The sequence below is a fragment of the Leucopleurus acutus genome (assembly GCF_964270905.1).
Source record: "Leucopleurus acutus genome assembly, chromosome: 16".
Classification (NCBI taxonomy): Eukaryota; Metazoa; Chordata; class Mammalia; order Artiodactyla; family Delphinidae; genus Leucopleurus; species Leucopleurus acutus.
The window spans coordinates 36,831,002-36,854,321 of NC_139158.1; the positions used below are offsets into that span (position 1 = coordinate 36,831,002).

At 53.9% G+C, this 23,320-nt stretch overlaps 2 protein-coding genes across 2 annotated transcripts in view; both read right to left on the reverse strand.

Annotated features, from left to right (window-relative positions):
- Positions 1-1,880: 1,880 nt before the first annotated feature.
- Positions 1,881-20,550, reverse strand: CCNF (cyclin F; the record flags this gene model as incomplete). Its single annotated transcript, XM_082857777.1, has 17 exons — positions 1,881-2,356; positions 3,013-3,182; positions 3,811-3,938; positions 4,015-4,120; positions 6,226-6,313; positions 6,668-6,848; positions 7,129-7,252; positions 9,153-9,317; positions 11,320-11,471; positions 13,845-13,922; positions 14,217-14,321; positions 14,981-15,034; positions 15,460-15,653; positions 17,001-17,068; positions 18,011-18,117; positions 19,161-19,315; positions 20,421-20,550. 17 exons carry the CDS (start codon positions 20,548-20,550, stop codon positions 1,881-1,883), a joined length of 2,481 nt encoding a protein of 826 aa, XP_082713903.1.
- The window catches only part of LOC309973486 (ATP-binding cassette sub-family A member 17-like), a gene marked incomplete at both ends in the record, with an annotated part of 91,520 nt that continues 88,746 nt past the window's right edge, over positions 20,547-23,320 (reverse strand). The window contains 2 exon segments of the mRNA XM_082857778.1: positions 20,547-20,945; positions 21,623-21,683. Coding sequence (XP_082713904.1) covers positions 20,547-20,945; positions 21,623-21,683 — 460 coding nt within the window.

Consider the following 23,320-nt stretch of genomic DNA (forward strand, 5'->3'; position numbering starts at 1 on the left):
CGCCTCCCTTCCCTAGGTCACTGAGAGAGGTGCCTTTCTTCAGAAGACCTTTGGGATTTGGCTTTCCCCAGGAAGACGGAGGATGGGACACCCACTGTTGGGTCATCTCTCCCCTTGACCCAAAACTTCCCACAAAAATGTCGCAAGAAACCTTCCTGAGACTTAGCATCCTGTCACCACCCACTAACTGCCAGTTCTCCAAGTGGGGCGGGTAACTGGGCATCCTGGAGGGAGCATTTTTGTGTAAGAGGTGTGCGGAGTCAGCATGATAGCCACCTTCATATACTGTTCTGCGCAAAGAGGAATAAAACATTTCTTTTTCCAAAAAAAAAAAAAAAAAAAGCTATCAGCAGGGTGAGTGTGTCAGCAGGGGAGAGAGGTCAGGGTCAGTCTTTGTCAGATCCCAAGTCCCTGTGGTCATTATTCTCAGGAACTCACAGCAGATCTACCCTCACCCAACAAACAGGTCCTCTGAATCTTGCTCTTCTGTATCTTGGTCACCTCAGATGTTACAAATGACATTTAATTTTTTTTCTGGCTAACCTCTCTGGGAAAATTGGTTTTGCATACAGTGTCAGGATAGCACTGAGGGGTTTGAATCGAATTTTCTTTTTTTTAGTTGAGCCTAAATAATGTTGAGAATTAAAAAAAATTAATACCTTATATATTTAATGTTTTTTTAAAAAATTATTTTATTTATTATTTATTTTTGGCTGTGCTGGGTCTTTGTTGCTGTGTGCGGGCTTTTCTCTAGTTGCGGCGAGCGGGGGCTACCCTTCCTTGAGGTGCGCGGGCTTCTTGATGTGGTGGCTTCTCTTGCTGTGGAGCACGGGCTCTAGGCGCGCAGGCTTCAGTAGTTGTGACTCGCGGGCTCTAGAGCGCAGGCTTAGTAGTTACGGCGCACAGGCTTAGTTGCTCTGAGGCACGTGAGATCTTCCCGGACCAGGGCTCGAACCCGTGTCCCCTGCATTGGCAGGTGGATTCTTAGCCACTGCGCCACCAGGGAAGCCCTCATATCTTCTATTTTTAATTTTTCTTTTGTTTTTTATCTTAGAGGGATGGAGGATGGAAATAAAGACAGGGAAAGAAATGGCCCAGACATTCCGATGTTCATACGGACATCATCTGTTGGGGACACAGACAAACCATCACAGGAGAAGGGGCAGATTTCTAAAATGAGCTGAGAATATGGGAGGAAGAGAGCCTGTGACCAAGACATCAAGGCCCTGGCCTGCAAAAATGTCAGGGCCCACTCACCCGGTATTCACACGCAGTCCGAAACGATCCGCGGGGCAGAGTTCCCTCACGATAGGACCCACCACCCAGTGAGGAAAGGAACGGCTGCCTGGGGCAGAGCAGGCCAGGCCAATGTGGGCGCAGGGATGGTGTGCTCAGAGCTATTGGCTCCCCCTGGAACCCCGAACCAGATAAATGTGGGAGGGGGTGAGCTGTGCCAGGATACCTGGGTCACACATGTTCTCAGCTGTGAAAGCTCTCAGCTCCCGCGGTGCCTGGGGCTCCGTGGGGCTGGGAAGTTCAGGACGTGGGCTTAAGTTTCCCAGAGAAAGCAGGACAAACATGGGAGGGGACAGAGAAATAGGCTTCACACAGTATGGCATGATTGCTTTGAGGCTAAACTTTCCAGAGAGAAGGAACTGAGTTTTTGTTGTGATTTAGACATTCTGATGGCTCACAGTGGGCTCCCCTAGAGAAAGAAACTTACTGCCCCAAGTTCTCCTTTCTATTCCGTGTGACTGCCACCAGGGGTCTACAGGGATCCATCTCCAGCGCCCCCCTCCCCCTTGCTAGTGCAACAGCAGCCCTGCCTCAGCAAACATTCACTTCAGCCAACATTCACTGCAGCAAACGCACTGACACACTCACAGCTTCAAAAAGCCCAAGTTCATGTCCTCCTCCTCCTCATTGTGGGCGGACAGGTTTTTCCTCTTCACCTGTTGCTGGGGAGCACAGCTCTCCGGGGGGCTTGGGGGACGACACTGTACACAGGACTTCCTCGCGTGATGGTGGCAAGGCTGTGTGTTCAAGTCGCTGCCCGGGGACAGTACTGAGGTAGATCGGGCAAGGCCCCCCAAGCCATCTGCGGAGTTTGTGGGACTTGTGCTGCTGACAGAGGAGTACCCTGAGGTCGTTATGTCCTTGCCTGCCCCCCTCCTGCTGCACAGAGGGCGCTCGAGCCCTGGGGTCCAAGGTGTCTGGCTGCCTGGTGCTGACGCCTGTGTGTCCTGACGCCCCTCCTCCTCCGGGCAGGCCTCCTCATCGCTTGATTCCTGGCAGCAGTGCTGTTCCGGGTTCAGGTAGACCACAGTGACATCGAGGACACCGCTGGGAGCTGTCACTATGGGAGATGGGGGGAGAGGTCAGGCCATAGCCTGAGCATCAGGGTGACTCCGTGCTCGGTCAGGACCCAGGGGAGCCCAGGGTCCAGCTCTCGGCCGCACATCCTGAACCTCGCTGGACAGTCCCCTTTCCTTTACGTAAGAAATTGGGGGTGAAGTGTCTCCTTTCAAACTTGGGGTAATACCCAATGTGACTTAGGGGACAGTAGGAAGTGACAACAAACTGGCCATCTAATAATTTAGTTAATCCCCTGAGTGGACACAAAAATAGCAGTTGGAAAATCAACAGAAGCTGTCGAACTGGGCTTCCTGTGCAGATGGCTGATGAGACATGGGGACAGAGCCTCCTGCAGCCTGCCCTAGATGGGTGCCTGAGGGACAGAGCCCAGCAGGGGGCACATCTCACACAACCGTCTAGAAAGGTCTATTTCTCTGTCCCTGACCTGGTGAGGTCCTTCCACCAGCACAGGTCCAGCTGGAGCTGGGCGCAGGTTGGGCCCACATCCTATCCTCCCTGTGGGCTGGTATTCCAGGGGCTCTGCTCTCTCATGTCTACCTGTGTCCGGACACACTCTCCTGCAGCTCAGGCTGGGGGCCCTCCTGCCCGCTGTCCCCTCTGGGGCAGCACTGGGTGGTCTCCAGCCCTGGCACTCACCATCGCCCTCCTTCTCGCCCTCGCTCTCTTGGTCGCCCTCGTAGCCGGAGCAGTAGTCCAGGCTCCAGTCCAGGAAGCTGCCCAGCAGTGTCTCCTCCTGGCTGGACAGCTCTGCGGTCGGCGTGGTGACGAAGCTGCCCCTGTCCTCCTGGAGGCTGTTCTCCCGTTTCCTGTGCGGTGGGAGAGCCGGGAGCCGGGTCATAGGCAGCAGTGTTGGGAGGCCCAGTCTGGTTCTTGGCACCTGCCTGACCCTGCCCCCACGTGCTGTGAGCAGGGACAACACAGCCACCCAGGAACTGCCCTCAGAAGCTCAGGGCAGATTTGCAGAGACAGGGCCAGCACCATGGCGAGGTTCCTGCTCATCTGGACTTTGTAGGATGGATAGGAGTTCTTTAGGTGGGTGAGGTGGAGGGGGAGGTTATTCCAGGCAGTACAGCTGGGATACTGAGATGGAAGAGACAGGGATAAAAGGGATGCACACAATGAGGGCACAGCTGGAGTGCAGTGAGTGCCACAATGTGGTGGAGCAGAGCAGTCCCGTATGGCTCACACCGGGCGTGGGGCAGGGCCAGAGCCTGAGCGGGCTCAACCTGTGCTCAAGACCACCATCCCTCACAGGGAGCCAGGCTGGAGCCAGAGAGCCACACTGGGGAAAGGAGACGGTACTGTAGGCAGTGGAGACTACCAACCGCAGCTTCAGTTTTCTGAGGATCTGCTCTCTCCCTGCTGCTCCTCAGGAGCCCCGATGGCTGCACAGGTCACGAGGGAACCCAGGCCTGGCCCGCAGGGTTCACTCACCGCTTGGTTCTCCTTCCAGAGGGAGAGCTGAGGAAGGTGTGAATGTCCCCTGTGCTGAGGAAAGACGCGGGTTCTGGGCTCTCTTGTTTCACCCCTAAAGTTGCACACAACTGGCCGTAGCTCAGCACCTGAGGGGAAGCCGGGGTCAGAGGGAGGGCCGAAGCCCCGAGGGGCCCACGGGGACCCCCGCTCCCTAGCACCCACCAGCACCTCTTCCTGGCTGATCTCTTCGTATCGCTTGTCCTCGAATCGCTGCTTCACGGCAGTGAGAGAGACCTGCCTGTAGTCCTTGGGGGCATCGTCATGGAAGCTGCCGACAGAGGGACACGTGAGGGGTAGTGGGGGGCAGACGGTGCTGGCACCTCCACCCCAAAAGCTCCCATCTTTAGCCTCCACTCACTGAAGTGAGAGAGGACAAGACATTTTCAAAACCAGCCCAGCAATGGGAGTGAAGCCCAGCGCTGCTGTGCACAGTCTGGCGGTTCCTCGAGTCACCTATGACCCCCAGGTGCATCCCCAGGAGAAAGGGGAACAGAGATCCACACAGAAACCTGGACACATATGTTCACAGGGGCACTATTCGCAACAGTTGGAAGGTAGAAAAACCCCAAATGTCCATCAGTGCACGACTGAATAAACAAGATGTGGTCCCTCCATCCAGTGGGCTATTTGTACAGTGGAAACATTATGTAGGTGAGAGGCTGGTCACAAAAGGCCCCAAGTTGTACGATTCCATGTTGGTGAAACATCCAGAACAGAAAGAGCCAGGAAATAGATGAGTGTTTGCTGAGGGCTGGTGGGGAGGGGAAACGTGAAGGTAATAGGTAGCAAGGGCGGGGTTTCTTTTGAGGGTGGGGAAGATGTTCTCGAATAGATTGTGGTTTGTGGTGATGGCTGCACAATTCTGAATATACCAAGAGCCTGTTGAATTGTACACTTTAACAAAAAGTTTCGTTGGTAAATAAATATGTTTCCAGTTTATCTGGATTGGGGAAAAAAAAACAAAACAACTCGGTGGGGGGCGGGGGATGGGTGTAGGAAGGCAGCCAAGCAGCAGCTTTTGGCAGCCTGGTCAGGCACCGACCCTGCACTGGTCTGAGCAGCCTCGGGGGCAGACACGTGTTGACCTGCCACCGTCACCCATGCTCCCGTCCACCAGCGACGAGGTCTGGGCCCTGTAGGAGAAACGGGCTGCACACACTAACCCAGGAAATGCTGACAGGCTCCCCGTGTTAGCGGGGAGGGGGAGAAGTGGCAGATGGGCCAGAGGGGCTGGTCAGAGGAATCTCTAGACTCGTGCCCAAGTTCTGATCTCATCCCCAAGGTGTAAGCAGAAGTGTCGTGTTCAGAGGCTGCCCTGTGGAAATCCAGGAGGCGGCTGGGGCAATGACCATGGGCAGGTGAAGAAAGTGCATTGGCCCCGAGAGCCGCTGGGATGCAGGGACAGAGAAGCAGAAATGGGCTGGCCTGAGGGCTCTGATAGGATGACCGGGGCCTTGTCCACCAAGCACCAAATGAAATCTATGAGGAGGAAGGGCCTGGCGTGGACAAGCTGGCAGGGGGGTCTGTGGCTCGGGTCAGAGGTTGGCTTTTAGATGTGTTCTGAATCCTGGAAGTGGTTAAGTCTCCCAGGGAGCGTCTGGGTACAGGCAGAAAGGCAGAATTACCCGGACCCTCGTGTCAGGGAAGGGGACTCTGAGGCAGTGTGGCCTGGCGGAGAAAGGAGGAGGTCCCTGGGGGCTTTAGCAGATATGCATGCGGTGGGGAGTGAACGTGAGACTGAGGAGTGGGAGGAGCGAGTCTGCCAGCCAAGCTGAGACAGGAGGCGAGGGAAAGGGCCAAGGTGTGTGCCCGGGGCTGCGGTCTGCTAACTCCAGAGCTGGAGGCCAACCTGTCCTAGACTGAAATTACCGCTGGTCAGGGAGACAGTCTCATTTTTTCTTATGTTCCACTGCCCATGGAATTAGGTTTGGGTTGGGGGGAGCTGCTGCCCACACATCAAATGTTAAAAACGTATGAAATAAGCAACATGGCCCTGGAATTTCTAAACGTCAGTCCTGAGATACGCGGCTCACGCGGGTAAGGTCTGAGTGTCTTGACAGCCCTCACGTGAGAGCAAATTCCCCCTGGACTTGTGGTATTAAGGACACACCCTCTGTGTGGGGGGACAGTCGGGGGGTTGTGGGGGGAATTGCTTCCTTACACGCTTACCACTTTTTTTTTTCGGTACACGGGCCTCTCACTGTTGTGGCCTCTCCCACTGCGGCTCTGGACACGCAGGCTCAGCGGCCATGGCTCACGGGCACAGCCGCTCCGCGGCATGTGGGATCTTCCCGGACCAGGGCACGAACCCGTGTCCCCTGCATCGGCAGGCGGACTTTCAACCACTGTGCCACCAGGGAAGCCCACGCTTACCACTTTTGATGAAGGCTTAAGACACAGGGGATGAGGTCTTCACAGGAGAACCCAGTGAGGTCCCATAACCGAGTGGTCCAGGGCTGTGCTGGGGAGGAAAGCAGGAATAGTGGGGCCGTTCTGATGCCCACTCATGCCCCACAGCCCTGATGGTTCTGGGATGGAGTTTCCTAGGGCTCAGGGTTGAAAAGGCCCCAGGTACAGAGCATGCGTGCTCATTGTCGACAATGTGGGAAATATTAAGCTAGAACTGTCTCTAACCTCACCCCCAGACAATGGCTTTTAGTCCATTCTGGTGTTTCCTTCTCCAGAAGATGAACACACTTCTTTTTCTCCCTCCAACCCCCTTGAATTTGAGCACTGGCTCCTGACTCCAGGAATCCCCCGGACCACTGGCTCAGCCCATGTTCTGAATGGCTGGTGGGGAGGACCAGCTCCTTACTCTGCCCATGTGTCAGCCTCGCCAGGAGCAGGGCGGCTGCAGCCAGGTGGGCCGGGGCATAGGCGGCCAGGCTGGTGTGCAGCAGGGAGAGCTCACAGAGGAAGCTGCACAGGTGCTGGGTTCTTGGCGCCATGGGGACCAGCGTCAGCAGGACGTCCTTGTAATCGACCACAGTGGGGACCTAGAGGGAACGGGGAGGCAGACGTGGGGTCTCAGCACACAGAGGGCCCCTCCACCCACTCGGTGGGGAGGCTGGACCTTAGAAACACCACCCTCGGCGTGGTCAGCCCAGCATCTGGCCCGACTGCTGTGCACGCCAAACAGCTGTGGCCTCGCGCCCTCTGGGTCCAGGAGGGCTTCCCAGAGCAGGGAAGCTCAAAGCCATGCAGATACCCTCTACCCTCCATGCCCTCACGTGACCTCAACTTTGATTCAAAAGGAAAAAGCAAGTGGTCACTTACTCGAATCTTCCCTTCCAAGGCAGAGATGATCTCTCCCATCATCCTCACCAGGTCCTCGTATTTGTACGTGTTGTCTGTGAGCCACACAGCCTCCCGGATCGTCAGGATCTCTTTGCTGATGAACCTGGAGTGTTAAGAAGGGGTCTGAGCACTGAGCCCACTCCCCTTAGTGGGGTGATCACTTTAGGCTTCAGTGATGGGGTTGGGGGGGTCCAAAGAGTGGACCCTGCTGCCCCTAGCCACTGAGGGGAACTGAAAAGGTCAGATGAGCCTATCATGGGGGCTGGAAGGGAAGGGGGATTAGTGTCACAGATCAGTGGCAGTGAGAGCTGCTGGACTGCTAGGCATGCAGGTGTTTCTGCAAAACGCACCCACGAATGACATGATCGGTCAATCCTCTTAACGACCTGAGGGATAAGGGTTCACCCTGCCTTGTGTCAGCTTCTATGGAGCGAGTATAAACAGCTTTAACCCAGAAGGCAGATGAGCCAGCAGAACCAGAGATAGAGGTTGTTTGAAGGTCTGGACCCAGCATGGGGTCTGGCCATGGGAACTGGACTGTCCTTAGGCAGGTGGTCACGCTGTTCTCTACTCTCCACCAGTTCCAACTATCAGGGAACACGCTAGTCCAGCGGCCTGCCGAGGACACCTCCCCACACAAGGGTGGACTGGGACCGGGCCCTTGGCTGCTCTGTCATGGGGACTCTGCAGCTCCCTTGTTTGCTGTTGCCTGGGCCAAGAGAGAGGACAGGAGTTGTAGGGACCGCAGGTGCTGGGGGATGTTATGTGAGTGGGGCGGGCGAAAGCCCTGTGCTCAGAGCAGCGGCAGGTGCTGCTTTGAGAGTGGATGTAGGGGCATCTCGGCTTCTAAAAATCTTTTAAAGCAATTATCGTCTCATTGCCAGCAGCCTGTGGTCTGGTAGTACCTCAGTCTCTCATTGCAAGGACATAACTACGCCATTTGGATCCAGGGAGGCTGGGGACCCGTCTGTTCAGCCCTCTCTGGTGACAAGACCTGGAACGCCAGGTTCCGAAAGCACACGAGAGGTGCTGGACAGCGTGTGGCATTTGCTCACCGACTCTGAGCCCACGGACCCTGCTTCCACAGCCACCTAGAGACCCCACTTCCCAGTTCCCGTCGTGGCCACACGACTGCGCTCACTGCAAAGGTGGACCTGGTGGCCTCAGGGGTCATGGCAGGTAGCAGAGAGCAAGTCAGGACCTGGGCCTCCTTCATGACGTCATGAAACAGATAAACCATCCCAGTGACACAAGCCTCTGGGTTACTGTGCAGAAGACAAATCAGTCTCTCCATAGTTGACACCACTGTGTGCAATGAGCCTGTTCCTCCCTCGAAAGCCTTACAGATAATGATGTTGGTCTGGAAAGCACCACCCAGGGGAGATAGCACACCACGTAGGAGAAGTCTGCTTTAGGAAAACAAGAAAATGCAAAATGTATGGTGGGAACTGCCATCCACATTGTGTCCAAAGGCAAAACTGGGTGGAAAGGTGGATTTAGGTAAACCTTAAAATGGTCTGATTTGAAAAGTCAGAGCTGCTGCAGGGGTAGGCTGCCTCTCTGAGGACGCATCCTGCCCATGTGGTTGGAGGGGGTCTGTGGGGAGTTGGGGGTGGGGGGCACATGACACTGATGAAACGCAGGTCTCTGGACGCAGAGTTGAGAACCAGACTGGCAAGGGCAGCCGCCTGTGACCCTCCCTCATCGCTGTGTTGCCCTCAGGGGCCAGGGGAAGAGGGTTCCAGCCTGAACCTGCCCGACAGAGGCCACGTTCTGGGTCCTGAGGCCGCGTGTTGGGATGAGCGGCTGCCCACACACCAAGGGTCAGCCTTGCCACCCCCGTGTGGGTAGGACCACTCGGCATGGGCACCCCCTAAAATGAAAATCCCTGTCATAAGGAGGTGGGGTGCTGAAGGCTTGTTCCACTGAAAAGCCAGCCTGTGAACTGGGCAGCGCCAGCATGCTGTGTTCCATCTGCGGGCCCAGCCTGGGGGGTTTCTTACCGGGTGCACATGACCATGCAGGCGATGCCCAGCAGCTGGAGCCTGTACCGGGGCACCAACCGCCTCCGCAGGTACCGGTCCACGCACTCCACGGTCAGGTGAAGGCACAGGCTCGAGAAGTCCTTCATGGTCGCAACCTCTACCAGCCAATCGATGAGAATGTACCTGTGGGAAGAGCACCATCCCTGAAAACCAGGCCAAGCCTTCATGAGTGTCCCGTCTCCCATTCCTGCCCGGCCATCTGTCCCGAGGGGTGAGCGATACTTTAGGCATCACTGGCTTATCCAGGCACCTGTCCAAGGCTGAGACACCCTGTCCAAGGGGGAGGCCCCATGACTCCCGACTTTGTTCCTGGGAGGCAGGTGGGCTGCACATATGTGTACTCTGCCTCCCCCACCCCGGGACCCCCAGGCACTGGATAAGCCTGGACCGTTACTTGTAAGGGAGCAAAGCAGGTCTGCTCTGTGGACCTGGGACAGGTCACAGGACAGGAGAAAAGTCAAAGTTTATCGTTCTGCAAACCTGTCTTCTCTCTGAGGAACTCTCACCCATGGGGTCATTTATCACAACCCTCCGCAGTGGAGCAAAGAGCCAGGAATGCATCTAAAGCAGGATTCCCTGAGCCTGTGTGCTGGAGTTCTCAGTCACCCAGCAACCATGATGGAGAACTTGGGCCGGCAGAGCCAACAGACATAGGATCCCTCCTCGACGGGGCTAAAAGCCGGGCCAGGGACACAGACGTCACAAGGGGATACTGCATGCAACATCAAGGATGCCCAAGCATGGTGAACGCCTTTTTGCACAAGGGAGAAGAGATGGGGAGAAGAGAAGCAAGAGAGAAAAGAAACGTGGTGGTGAGTGATTCTAGGCAGACAGGAGGGACTGCTCCAGGTGTCAGCCTGGACAGGAGCATCTTTCATAGGCAGAGGAAAGGAGGGAGTGCTGGGGCCGAGTTGGGGAGGGGAGGAAGGAGGAGGGATGAAGGGGGAACAGGCTGGGGAGGAAGACACGCAAGGCCAGGTGTTTGAGGGTTAGGGGCAGAAGAGGAAGCTTCCTACGCAGACACCTTTGACAAGCTCAATGATCTGACTTATAAAAACAGACCAACGGAACTGTACACTTTAAAATGGTTAAACCTGAAACTAATGTTACATGTCAATTATAACTCAATAGAAAAAAGGAAGAAAAAGTCAGCTGTTGCTTTACATAGAGGAAAATGTAAAGATGCTCAACTTGGGGATTGAAATGATATTATTGCAATAAAACTACTTTAGCTCTTGAAAAGAAAAGAAAGGTTAAGTTTATGTTAACCCCCACCCCCAGCACACAAAAGGAATAGCAACAGTCCCTGGCTCCCGCCGCCAAAAGAAAGGCAGACTGGGAGGGCATGGCGTGGGGCAGGGGGCACCACCCCCAGCACAGGCACAGGACTCAAAATCACAGCAGCTTGGTGACATTTAATGTGGGAGCCAAGGACACTGCACCCCCTGCTATGAGTAAAGACGGAGCCTCTCCAGGGAAGAGAGCTTACCAGGTGCTGGGCTTTGTCTGCCGCAGTACAGCCAGAGCCTGCCCATTATAAATCTAAAATTTATTTGAAATCTCTGGTGTAAGCTTAAAAAATTATTCACATTTTCCATTTTACTCTCTAAACAAGTTCTGTGATTGAGTGTAAAAGTGTGTTATCTCCAAACCTCGAGGGAAAATGGACCTGCAGGAAGAGGCAGTTTGTGGGGTTTCTGAGGCTGCAGGCACATGGCAGCTGCCTCCCACACTCCCGCACGCTGATGCGCGTGATGATGGGTTGGAAAGAAAAGGTGTTTTTCTGGCATCATTTTTGAAAGATGTTTAGTACGGTTTAATATAGTCTGAGACTTAAAAAGGAAAACTGGAGAGAGCAGACATTTATGTGGGAAATTTTTCTTTTCAAAGCCCTGGATAACTTAGGCATAACTGGTTTTAGAACACACACACACACACACACACACACACACACACACACACACACACACACACACACACACACACACACACACACACACACACACACACGTGTGGATCCCAGTGGGGTTGATGACGCAGGGGCCCTGTGACAGGAGGCTCAGCTGAAACAACAGACAGACCCTGTCACGTGGAGACGGCTGTCGCTCTGCCTCGGACCCCTCACCTCATTGTGTCATTGAGTCCCTTCTGCACAGAGAAGACCCTCTGCTTACTGACAGCGTGGGAGGCCTGGAACAGCTGGCAGACTATCTCGTTGGAGGCTTTCGCTTCCAGTCCGAGCTGGTTTCCGTGTGCACAGGCTTTGGCTAGAGACAGCTGAGGACGAAAAGACTCGAGGGATGAGCAAGGGGTTTTGAGGTTCCTGCTTCTGAACGCGAGGAGGATTCTGCCTGTACATACACTGGCCCACTTAAACCTTGTAAGCCTTCTGAAACCAGGAGGGCCAAGATTTTAATCTTTTGGAAATAAATAATATATCATGATAGAACATTTTAAAAGGCACAAAAGGTGCATAATGGGATATCAGTTGACTTCCTGCCCGGCACAGCTCCACGGCCAATTCCAGTCTTCTGCCAGCATTTTCTTTTAAATTAAGTTTGTTTCTGCTCACCACTCCCTAGTGAAAGCTGATGCTCTGGGGGAGGCCACGTAGCACAGTGGCTGAGAGCTGGCTGGGGGCTTGAATGACCCGGCTTTAAGACCTGGGTCTATGTGTGACCACAGGCAAACTGGAGGCTTCACGGCACCTCAGTTTCCCTTTTCACCAAATGGCACAACAGCAGCTGCTTCGGCAGATGCCGTTAGGATTGAATGAGATGCACGAGCACCTTGCTGAGGACCCGCCGGGGCCCTCCAAGCCCTCAGTGGTTACTGTTGACCATCTCTACGTATTTCCTTCCAGAGTTTTCTATGCACTTGTAGCAGTGTGCATGTGCATTTGTGATCACGGAACACACATGTTACCTTTTCTTTGCCTGCCTAACGATTAACGTGGTTCTTTGCGATAGGAGACTTCTGTAAGCCTGTTTTCCTTGTTCTTCCTTTGAGGGGGTTTCTGTTGGTTTTGTCACATTGAGGGTCACCTTTGTGCACCTTCTGCTCACGTAGTCGACCCACAGGCGCTACCTGTGCCCAGGGGCTTTCTGAAATTCCTGCGCGCATTTTCACACACGCTAATAGGAACACTATTTTTTTTTTTTTTTTTTTGCGGTACGCGGGCCTCTCACTGTTGTGGCCTCTCCCGTTGCGAAGCACAGGCTCCGAACGCGCAGGCTCAGCGGCCACGGCTCACGGGCCCAGCCGCTCCGCAGCATGTGGGATCTTCCCGGACCAGGACACGAACCCGTGTCCCCTGCATCGGCAGGCGAACTCTCAACCACTGTGCCATCAGGGAAGCCCTTTCCTGTACTTTTTTTTTTTTTTAGGAACACTATTTTATCACATGTTTGCCGGCAAAAACTGCTATCATTAAAAATGTATATTTTCAGGGCTTCCCTGGTGGTGCAGTGGTTAAGAATCCGCCTGCCAATGCAGGGGAAACGGGTTCGATCCCTGGCCTGGGAAGATCCCACATGCCGTGGAGCAACTAAGCCTGTGTGCCACAACTACTGAGCCTGCACTCTAGAGCGTGTGTTCTGCAACAAGAGAAGCCACGACACTGAGAAGCCCGCGCACCGCAACAAAGAGTAGCCCCCGCTTGCCTCAACTAGAGAAAGCCTGTGCCCAGCAACAAAGACCCAACACAGCCAAAAAAAAAAAAAAACAATAAAAAAAAGCCGAAGTGTATTTTCAGAAGTTCCTAGCTATCCACTCAAAAACACAAAGACTACGTGTATATGATTTGCTAGTGTGATCAGGCACGATCTCTTTAAACGTGTGCCTTTTTGACTAGCAGAGAGGTCAAACCTGCTCCGTATTTTGACTGCTTGTATTTATTTCCTCTTTTTTGAGTACCCTGAGGCTCTGTGAACTTCTACAGGGCCTTACTATTCTTATTGATTAGCCTGAGCTTGAACTAGAACCACATTGTTCATTGTTGTATTTCTTGTAAACTTGTTAAGTGCCTTTTTGGACATAAACATTACAACGTCCTGTGATGTGTCAGGCGGGCCATCCCTCTGTGATTTCTTCCCTAGCTTTTAAGGGCAGATGACTCTCAACCCCCAACTTGGTGGGGTGACAAGAGCAAGTGTCTACCAGCTTGGCAAAGGGGAACTTTCTTTGATTTATCTTAAAATAATGACTTCTTTACAGCTGCACAGGGAGAGTGTCTGGAGAACGCCAACTACAGACCCCTGATGTCCTAGTTCCAACACTGGACAACCTGGTGAGCAGGTCAGATAATGAGAAGAGGACAGCATTCCACACACTCATCTGCTCTAAGGAGCTCTAAGTTCTGTAGCCAAGATGCTTTCCCTACAGGACAACTTTAGGGAGCTGTATAAATTTTGATGCAGATGTAGTCCACAGCACTTAGAAATTAAGTGGCTGGCTGTCTTAGATGGAACTGGCAGAGGTGAGGAAAGCGCTTCTGGGCTCTCCTCCCCGCACACCCTAGAGCTGAACTCCCTTAGATTCAGTTCCAAACCCTGGGCCACTCTTATTTCGTCCTGGGTGGGAACCTGGCAGTGTTGCCCCCACGGTCCCCACGAGAGGAGGCGTCAGGACAAAGGCCAGCTCCCAGCTCACCTGTGCTTCCCAGCAGCCTTTGGCAGCAAAGTCCCTGAGTTTCCGGAAGCTGTGGAGGCATCGTCCGGGATCTGACATCTGTCAATGGGAGAGTCACCATGCCCTTACATGGCCATATCTCTGGAGAAACTCAACCAACCCACAGTCTTCTTAAATGTTCCCCCTGACACCTCCAGAGGGTCCCCAGCTGTGCTTTCTTCCCAGCCCTTTATCCCCCAAATGGTGGTGGTCGTTTCAGGGGCAGTGCTGAAAGCAGCCCCATGACCAGCAGTGACCCCAGCTGCGGTGGCAGAACCTTGTCCACGGGCTACTCTGGAGACTGTGCCTTTGGCCAACATAATCCATTCTTTCCCCAGACCTAGGCCCACTCACATCCATCTTTCTGTCACTTTCCCAGAGGAGGTACGAGCTGGTCAAACACCCCTGATTAGCAGACTCTTCAAACAGGTCCCGGGCCTGCTTCTGTTTCTCTTCATCCTAGAATAAGTACCTCTAAGTAACCACATATACTGTTCTCATCTTTAATAAAATGAGTTAACTACATTAGAGTAAAAACAACTTCTCTGAAGATACATGATTTGACAACCAACTCGTGAAGGCAAGCCCATGAGTTCTGCCCTCAGGCCCTGCTTCCTCCTGCACGAGGTTTGTGCTGGACTCGGCTCTGGGCACTGCCCAGACGGTGATGGGGGAGGGTTTCCCAAGGTCTTCCAGCTCCTCGCTCATACTAAGTGTCCCTCCCTGCTGCTGTCAGAGCACCTAGCGCCAGGAGCCACCACCTCCCCCAAGACTGCTGCAGACGGGGTTCCCGAATCACAAGGCTCACTAAGTAGAGAAGTCTGCGTGAGTAGTGGCAGGGAGCCGCCAGTAGCAGAGCCGTGAGACAAATAGACCCGGGGTCCTGTCCCGCTCAGACACTCTTCCTGGCTCCACACAGCCTCACAGACAGGGCTCATCTTGGCTTTGAACCCTGGAAGCCCCCTTCTGCTGCCTTTCACGCAGTTCCTGATTCTTGGTGCTTGAAGCTGCCAGAAAGGCGAGCAGCACAAAAATGCAGACCCGCTGTGCCCTGTGTGCTCACCCGGGCCAGGACACCAAACAACGCAGGGCCCTGTGGGATGGTGGAGGGGACTCACCTCAAAAAGACTCAGCACTCTCCCCAAGCAGTGCAGTATGGACGCTCTGTGAGTCTAGAGAAAGGAGGTGGAGGAGGAGGGGTGACTGTCAGCGGACAGAACTTCCCGGGGACTGTCCCTCCGTGTGTGGGTCCTCCTTGCTCCCTGCCCAGCCCCTCTGTGCAGAGGACCGCTCCCTGATTCCAGGCCTCCGCCAACTGCTTCACAGAGTCTCAGTCCTGCCTTTCCAGCAGTTGACCCGTCTGCAGCCCAGCCCCTCACCCAATTCCCCTGACCCTGGCTCCGAGGCCTCCTCTCCTGCTAGTCATTAGCAGACACTCCCACATCCGCACTGTTTTCTATGCCTCCACTGCTCTCGGGTCCCTGACTTTACATGGTCCACAGCATCTCCCCTCAAAGTTTTCTCACCTCCCGGGAGCCTATGGGGCTCAGCCCGCCCAGCACGGTCTGCCCTACTTGTACCCCTTGCCAGGACTTACTTTCTGCAGCTGGCACTCCATCCTGAGGCTCTCGTGAACCACGGCCTTGCAGCAGCTTCCGGACACCGACCAAGGTGGGCGGATGAAGAGCCAGATGAAGGGCGCTGCGCCCACATTCAGGCGCTCCGTGAGACTGAAGAAGCGAGAGGCCTTCAGCCCGTTCACTTCCGCCCGGGCCTCATCAGACACAGACACTGAAGAGACGGACAGAACACAGCCCGGGATGTCTCTGGAGGAGGGGTGTAGGAAGTTCCCCAGTCTTTTTGGAAAGTTTAAAGCCTTAAGCCGCTACAACGTGAAGTTGCTGGTGTCTTAGGACAGAAGAGCTGGGATGGGGGCTCCTCCCTTTTCTTCCCATGTTTTATGAACCAAGTGCCCTGCGGCCCCTCCCAGCGGCCTGGATTCCGAAGATCTGGGAAGGTCCCCCCCACGTGGAGGCATCAGATGCCCACCCTCCCTCCTGTGGGGAACTGCTGCTCAGACCCCTGTTAACGGGTAGGGGGTTTCTTTGTGGGGTAATGAGATGATGGCTCCAAATTGAGTGGTGATGGCTGCACGACTCTGTGAAGATACCCAAACCACTGGACTGTACACATTAGACAGGTGAGCTGAGTGGTGTGTGAATCTTGTCTGGGCAAAGCCATCTGACAGGAGGGTGGGCGCAGGATTGCTCATCGTCTGCAGGTCCAACAGTCCTGTCAACCAGCTGTGACCAGGGTGACCTCTCAGTAAGACGCCATGTCTTTTAGAAGCAGAAAAATGGCGACTATACCCAAGTCTTTATGCATCTTGGGAGGTGGGACAGGATGAACTGCAGGCTCGCTCCTTAGTGTGCTCAGCAGACAGGCAGGAATTGGGAGAGAGGGCCGCACCAGGTTCTTTCGAGGAGCACCTGCCCCTTAGGGGTGAAGGAATCTAGGTACCAGGCTGGCTTTGACCTGTTTGTACTTGCCTCCCACTTGGAGCCTTGGCTCCCTGTGTTACTGACACTTGGCATCAGGCATGCTTTGACCACTGCCCCAGGTTCCTCAGATGAGCTGTGGCCAAGGAGAGAAGCTGGGGTCTACGCATGGGCTGTGGTGTTAACTAGGCAGCCAGGGAGGGCTGGCTTGCCTGAGTAGCCCCCATTCTGAGTCTCTGCTCAGAGTCACTCGTTGTCAACCGAAATTAATGGTTCATTAAACAAAGAGGCAACTCCCCCAAACTACAAAATCAAACTTCATCCATGGGTCCCTGAGTAGGACACCTCTGGCACAACCTCCCCAGTGGGGACGGTACACAGCCAGACACAGCAAGAACAGCGACTAAACTGCTGACACGGGCAAGAGCTCATGCTTGTTCTATTAGGTTTTTTGTTTTTGGCTACACCACACAGCATGCGGGATCTTAGTTCTCCAACCAGGGATCTAACCTGCGCCCCCTACAGTGGAAGCACAGAGTCTTAACCACTGGACCACCAGGGAAGTCCCTCGTGCTTGTTCTAAAATGTCAGTACCAAGTGGGGTGAGGCCAGCCCCAGCACCAGCCCCTAGAGGACTTACGGCCTTCATTGTAGAGGTAGGCTATGCCCAGCTTCACAGCAGCTTCAAAATTCCCTTTTTCGGCAGCCCTAGAACATTAAGAACATGAAATATCACATGATTTTATTCCATAAAGGTTATGTTCCACCACAGCACTTAAAACTACAGTACTTATTTTCTGAACAGAAAATATTTTTGGCAATGCAGCTAAATATCAATTATCCAAGACATGCTACAACATGGATGAGCCTGGAAAACACACTTGTGAAAGAAGACAGACAGAAAAGGCCACATGTTGTATGATTCCACTCATATGAAATGTCCAGAAAAGGCAAATCCATAGAGACAGAAAGCAGATTAGTGGCTGCATAGGGTCTGCGTTACTATAGGGAAAATAGGGAGTGACTGCTAATGGTTATAGGGCTTCATTTGGGGGTCATGAGAATGTCCTAAAGTTAGATAGTGTTGATGATTGCACAACTCTGTGAGCATACTAAAAACCATTGAGTTGTACACTTTAAAAGGGTAAATTGTGTGGTTGGTGGACTATGTCTCAGGCAGCCTGCCTGTGACCACTGGCATACTACAGCTTGCAGCCCCTCCGGCCCTTCCTCTAGGTCCCAACCCCGGCCGGGGAGGTGGGATCAGCCAATGAGTATAATGTAATAGGATTCAAATCGCATTGTTCTGACCAAAAGAAGAGGGCTGAGGAAAGTTTCCACATGCAGGTGACCTGCATCTGAGTCACACACAATGGGTCACAGCTCAAGTGGACCCTTCAGAAGCACTGCTGTGACTAATGAGAGTCAGGCCCGTGCTGGTGGTGTGGATGACCCATGACTGTGCTGGGAGTTGTGTGACTCGATGGGCGAGGTCGACAGCCCTCAGTCACTCCCTGGGGGATAAGGTGTTGGTGGGAGCAACAAGCAAGAGGAAAATCATTCCCGGGTCAGGCCTTGAGACACAGACTGGCATAGCAGGGAGGCCCAAAGGTAGGAGAAAGCCACGCTCTTCTCAGGGTGCAGAGATACCTTTCAAAGAGCTTCAGGTTCTTTGGAGAAGGCCACAGCTCCTGGAAGCTGGCACATGCCCACACGCTGGCATGGTTATCCACCAGGTACTTCAGGTGGGAGTGCACCTGAAGAACAATGGAAGAGGGGGAGTGGTGGTTAATCAAGGACCTCCCAAAAGCCCTGCTTCTGGAGCTCTTGAAGACAGGGTGTAGACAGATGTAGGGTCTCCTGTTTCCCTCCCCACCCTAGCAGTAAAGGCCCCGCCTCTGTGTATCAAAGTAACTAACAATTGCTTTGAATAGAGAAAAGAGCCCAGAAACAACTTTCTCTGTGGCTCTAAAGATGGGGACAGTGGTCCTGGAAGGGGGAATAAGCACCTAGGCTGAGAAAGGGGATATAATGCTATAATACCTGCAAGGATCAGGAAAATCAACTCTAATGGGAACAGGTAGGTCAGAAATCTGTTTTGAGCTCCTTTACTTAGGGTCTTGCTAGTGGGAGCAAAGCTGGGGCCTGCAGGTCAATAGGGGCTCTCAGAAGAGACTGAAACACATGACAGCAGCCTCAGGTAGGACTTCTGTCCTGGGTGATAGCAGGAAGTGCCCAGGCAGGGGGCCCTGAGCACAGGTGAGCATTTTAAGTGCTAAAGCTTCCACTGCCATTGGAAATTCAGCACCCATGGATATTATGAACGCAATGGAGGCAGGTTTGGGAGTCAGAGAAGTGGGTTCTTACTGGTGTTCCCCCACTAATTTGCTGTATGCCCTTGGTTAAATCCCTCAAAGTGAGGCTTCAGTTCCGAAATCTGCAAAATAACTCCCAGAGTCTCTTTCAGTGCTGAATATTACATGGGCTTTGTCCTCAAGAACATACTATTTTTCTTCTTAATGCTATCTTATTTCTTGAGGGAGGCAAATTTCACTGCCATAAAAGGGTATTTTCTCTGTCAAAATAAACATTACAATGAGCAGACTCAAACCTTGCTGTCCTATGTTTTAGCTTTCCTGCAATCAGAACAACCTTAGGCATCTATTACCAATATCACCGTTGTTTCCTCTACCTTCATTTGTAGCCAAAGTTTTTGTTCTGACATTTAACACACGAAGGCTTCATGGTACAATATAACCAATGATGCCAAGCCTGACACTATTTTCATCTGACAACTTACAGCTCGGACAGCGAGGATGTCTCCAACAGAAAGCCATTTCAGGATATGAAAGAGCACATCTTCAGGGAGACTCAAGATCGTTAGGTTTCGGGGTCTCCTTCTTATTCTCCGCTTTGTAGGATAACAGAAACACTTGGCACACCTACAGTGGATCACTTAAGAAAAAAAATCAGAATGGTCTAAGTGATGTGTTGGAAACGAGTTGTGCTGATATGAAAAGTTACATCTGAACATGATTTAACAGTTACTGTCCTCTGCCCCAGCCATATTTACAGTCTTAAACAAATATTAAATAAAGGAGCAGTAGTGGTAAAGAAGACATCATCATTCATTCAAATATTCAATAAACATTGATGGTGAGTAGTAATCATGTAACCTGGCTATTGGGAAACCTTCTGATCCAGAGCACAGATGACAACCAGGAAGGGGGAAAAAGCAGCCAACGCTGATGATGGTTAGCCTTGCATTTCACTCTCAGGGAGGCGCCTTGACCCTTACTGATCTCTTTGCTTCTATCTGCACACAGGACTAAAATGCATAATGTTAATAAGGATCTACGGAGTTGAACAGTCTGGTTTTCAAGTCCAAACTAGGAGGGTCCACCCTGCAGAGAAGCCAAAGGTGGACTTGGAGGCCAGGCCTGTCCCAGCTCTGCGGATGTCAGAGCTGCCCAGCCAGTCTCAGTGTCCTCTCTCCCCACAGGAGGTCCTTCTAACTTCAACTTCAGCAAGTCTTTGCTGACTCTAAGCAGACGACAGAGAAGCTTGAAGCAGGAGGAGCCCATCACCTACAATTCACCTGGTTTCCCACCCGTTCCTTCCTCCAGTCCCGACAGGAGGTGGCTGCTCTCCCACCCGCACGACTCCCTCCTCAGGGCTTCTTCCTGCCCCCCTCCCCTCGCTCTTCACCTGGGTCTTCCCATCATCAATTAACATGCTGCGAAAGCCAAGCGTACACGCAGGGCGACCGATCCCTGCGTTTTACCGCATTTTCCTCATTCCCTTGCTCTAGGACAGCCACGATAATAACCACGGAAACCTGAGCTGCGCTCACGGCCCTCGACAGGTGGCAGACCCCGCGCGCCGCTTTCACCGCCTTCACGCGGAGCAGGGCGCTCCCGGGCATTTAAACCACGCGCCGAGCGGGCGCCGCCGGGAAGACACGCACCCCGGGCCGAAGGGCTCGAGCCAGCCCTGCTCAGTCTCGAGGCCGCCCCGCCGCGCCCCGCGCCCAGCGCTCACCGCCTCCGCTCCCCATAACCGTGGCTGCCGTCGCTGCCGTCGCCGGTATCTCTGCCAGTGCCGCCTGCCGGCCCAGAGCGCGACTCCCCACGCAGGCGCAGACCCGCCCGCCGCCCGCCGGAGTTTTCAAATGCACCAGGCGCTCTCATTGGCCCGCCCGGGGGGGCGCGCGCCAGTGTTCGGCCGGGCCCCGCCCCCTCCCCCCCGCTCGGGCTCGGACGCTCGCGATTGGCCGCGCCAGGATGCGAATTCGAACGCCGGCTGTTGATTGGTAGAGCTTGCGCGGCCGCCCCGCCTCCCCGGCCGTGGCGGGTGTCCCTAAGGAGCGTGGCTCCGGGCCTGGGTGCAGCAGTGTCTCTGAATCCGCTCCGGCCCGCGTGGACCTGGCCTGTTCTGGGCTTAGGCCTTGTGGTTGAGTCGGCGGCAAGAGGTCCTGGCGACCGGAGGCCACGGCGTGCAATGGTTTGTCAGTGAAGGTCTGAGCGGACCGGCCGCGCCTCCGAGCCCGGGGTCTCGGAGCGGGGACCCCGACGTGGTCTTCTACCTGCGGGGACGCAGGCTAGCCGGCACCCGCGGGCTGCGCCTCACCGAGGCTGGCCCTGACCTTTCCAACCCGCACCCCGAGGCCGCACGCCCTTCTTCCAGCCCTTGCTTCAGGCGAGGAGACCCCTGGTTCGGTGGCCGAGTCGCTGTTGGCATAGATCGTAATGCAGAAAGTGGAGTCCAGAGACCTGGTGCTCGAAATCTTCATTGACTCATCCAACACGTTTGACTCCTTCCTCCCAGGCTCACCCTGGACCCCTCCTCCATCCCTGCCCAGGGCAAGCCCTCACCTTCTCACTTGGACTAGATATCGTCCCCTGTCAGTCCCCAATGTCTCCTCGTGGTCACCTGGGAGCCCAACTAAAATAGAAGTGCACACCTGCTTGCTTTACTGGCTGCTTTCAGCCACAGCTGAGCGTTCTGTTTACTCAGGTATTAGGCAGTGCCCACCCAGTCTGTCTTTCTGCAACCAGCTCACATCCCACCTCTTTCATGAGACCTTCGGACAAGGAAAGAAATGCAGTCTCCTGGGAGAAGTGTTTGATGGAAGAGGACAGAGTGGCTTTTCCTGGAGAAGCCGGGGAATCTGGGTCAAGACTCTCCTCCCCCATTTCCCCACAGCCTCAGACAGCACTCTGTCCCGCTACCACTTATACTCGCTGAACCCCTTCAGGGTACTTGGTCTGTGCTCAGCAGCCGAACACACAGAGGAGCCATGGTGCCAAGGCTCCATGCCAGTCTGGAGCAGGAGACGAACGGATGATCACAGCATGGGATATGAGGCCTTGGAAGCTGGGGGTGGAGGAGGGGCAGGGGTGATGTTCATGGGAAGAGGAGTGGGTAGAGCAGAGCAAGCTTGGAACTTGCTCCCCAGATGCCCCACGTTCCCACACCAGAGGACAGGAGAATCCACAGGACCCCTAAGGGTTTTCAGTCTTCTTCAGCTCACCTTTGTTTCCATTGGTTACTGTTTGCCAATTTGGTACTTTGTTGTCCTCCCCCTGCACTGTTACTTTCTTTGTTGCTGGTCTCCCCAGGGCAGAGGTACACTCTCTGTTAGATTTTGGTGGCATTGGCTTCACCAGTGAGTAAGTCACGCTCTCGCTCCCCTGTGACGCTGCGTGTCTGTGGAGTCCAAGTGGCACCCTGACCAGTCTCTCAGTTGTCCTCTATCTTGCTCCTATGTCCTTACCACTCTTTTTATTTATTCAGAGGTAAAGTTTTCTTGTTTATCAGGAAATAGGCGTTCTTCTCTTGGCTCTGCTGCAGCCATGCCATCCGTCACCCCCACCCACTGCCCTGGCAGTAAGAGCCCCTGGGCTCAGAGGGGTGATGAGCCACTCCCAGAAGGTGTGAGAAGAGCCCATTTCCCATTGGGCTTCAGGAAGGTGAGAGAACTCACTGGAAGAGTAGATTTTTGGGAGCTCAGGCAAGTTCCTGACTGGAATAAGATGGCAGTTGAAGGCCTGGGGTGAATGAGAAAGAAACTCAAGGGTAGCAGGGTGCACAGGGGAGAGTAAGGAAAAGTGAAGCAGGCTGGGAGCCTGAGGCATCCCCCACTCGGAGAGAAAGGAAGAGGAGCCTACAGAGGAGGCAGATGAGGGGCCATGGGGGGCCTGGTGCAGTGGGGAGAAGGGGGCAGGGGACACTGAGATGCCTCAGAGAAGTCACAGGAAAAATGGATGGAGTGGGTGTGGCAGCCAGGCATGTGACAACGCTGTACTTTTGGTGAGTGGTGAGGGGAGGTAGGGAGTGTGGGCAGGGATGGTAGACACCACTTTCCCAGAGCTGAGCTGAGAAGGGAGGGAGAGAACTACCTGCAAAGGAGAAGCCGAATGGGGCTTTGTAGAGGGGTGGGTGTGACCATGCTGCAGGGAGAAAGGCTATTGGGCAGGGCACTTCTCGGAGGAGAGCCCTCGTGACAAAGGTACACGGCCACATCCATCTGCACTCAGGCCGGATGGTCTGAGCTCACAGGCTTAGCTTAGTTCTTCTCATGCCTGAGCTGCATCAGAAGCACCTGTTAACACAGATTGCTGGTCCTCACCCCCCAGACTTCTGATTCAATGGGTTTGGGGTGGGGCCTAAGAATCTGCATTTCTTACAAGTTTCTGGATGATGTGGATGCTTCTGGTCAGAGACTCCACTTTGAGAACTTCTGCCTGAGTTGAATCCTGGCTCTACCATCTGTTGACCATGGAAAGTTGCCGGATATCTCTTAAGTCTCAGCTTACTCTTCTGGGCAATGGGATAATAATCATGTCCACGTCATGGGTTGACGGAGGGCCATATACAGGCTCACCCCTAACATTCGCGTGGGCCAGGGCAGAGAACAAATGGAGCCCCACAAATCCAAATATTGAAAAATGGTGCTTT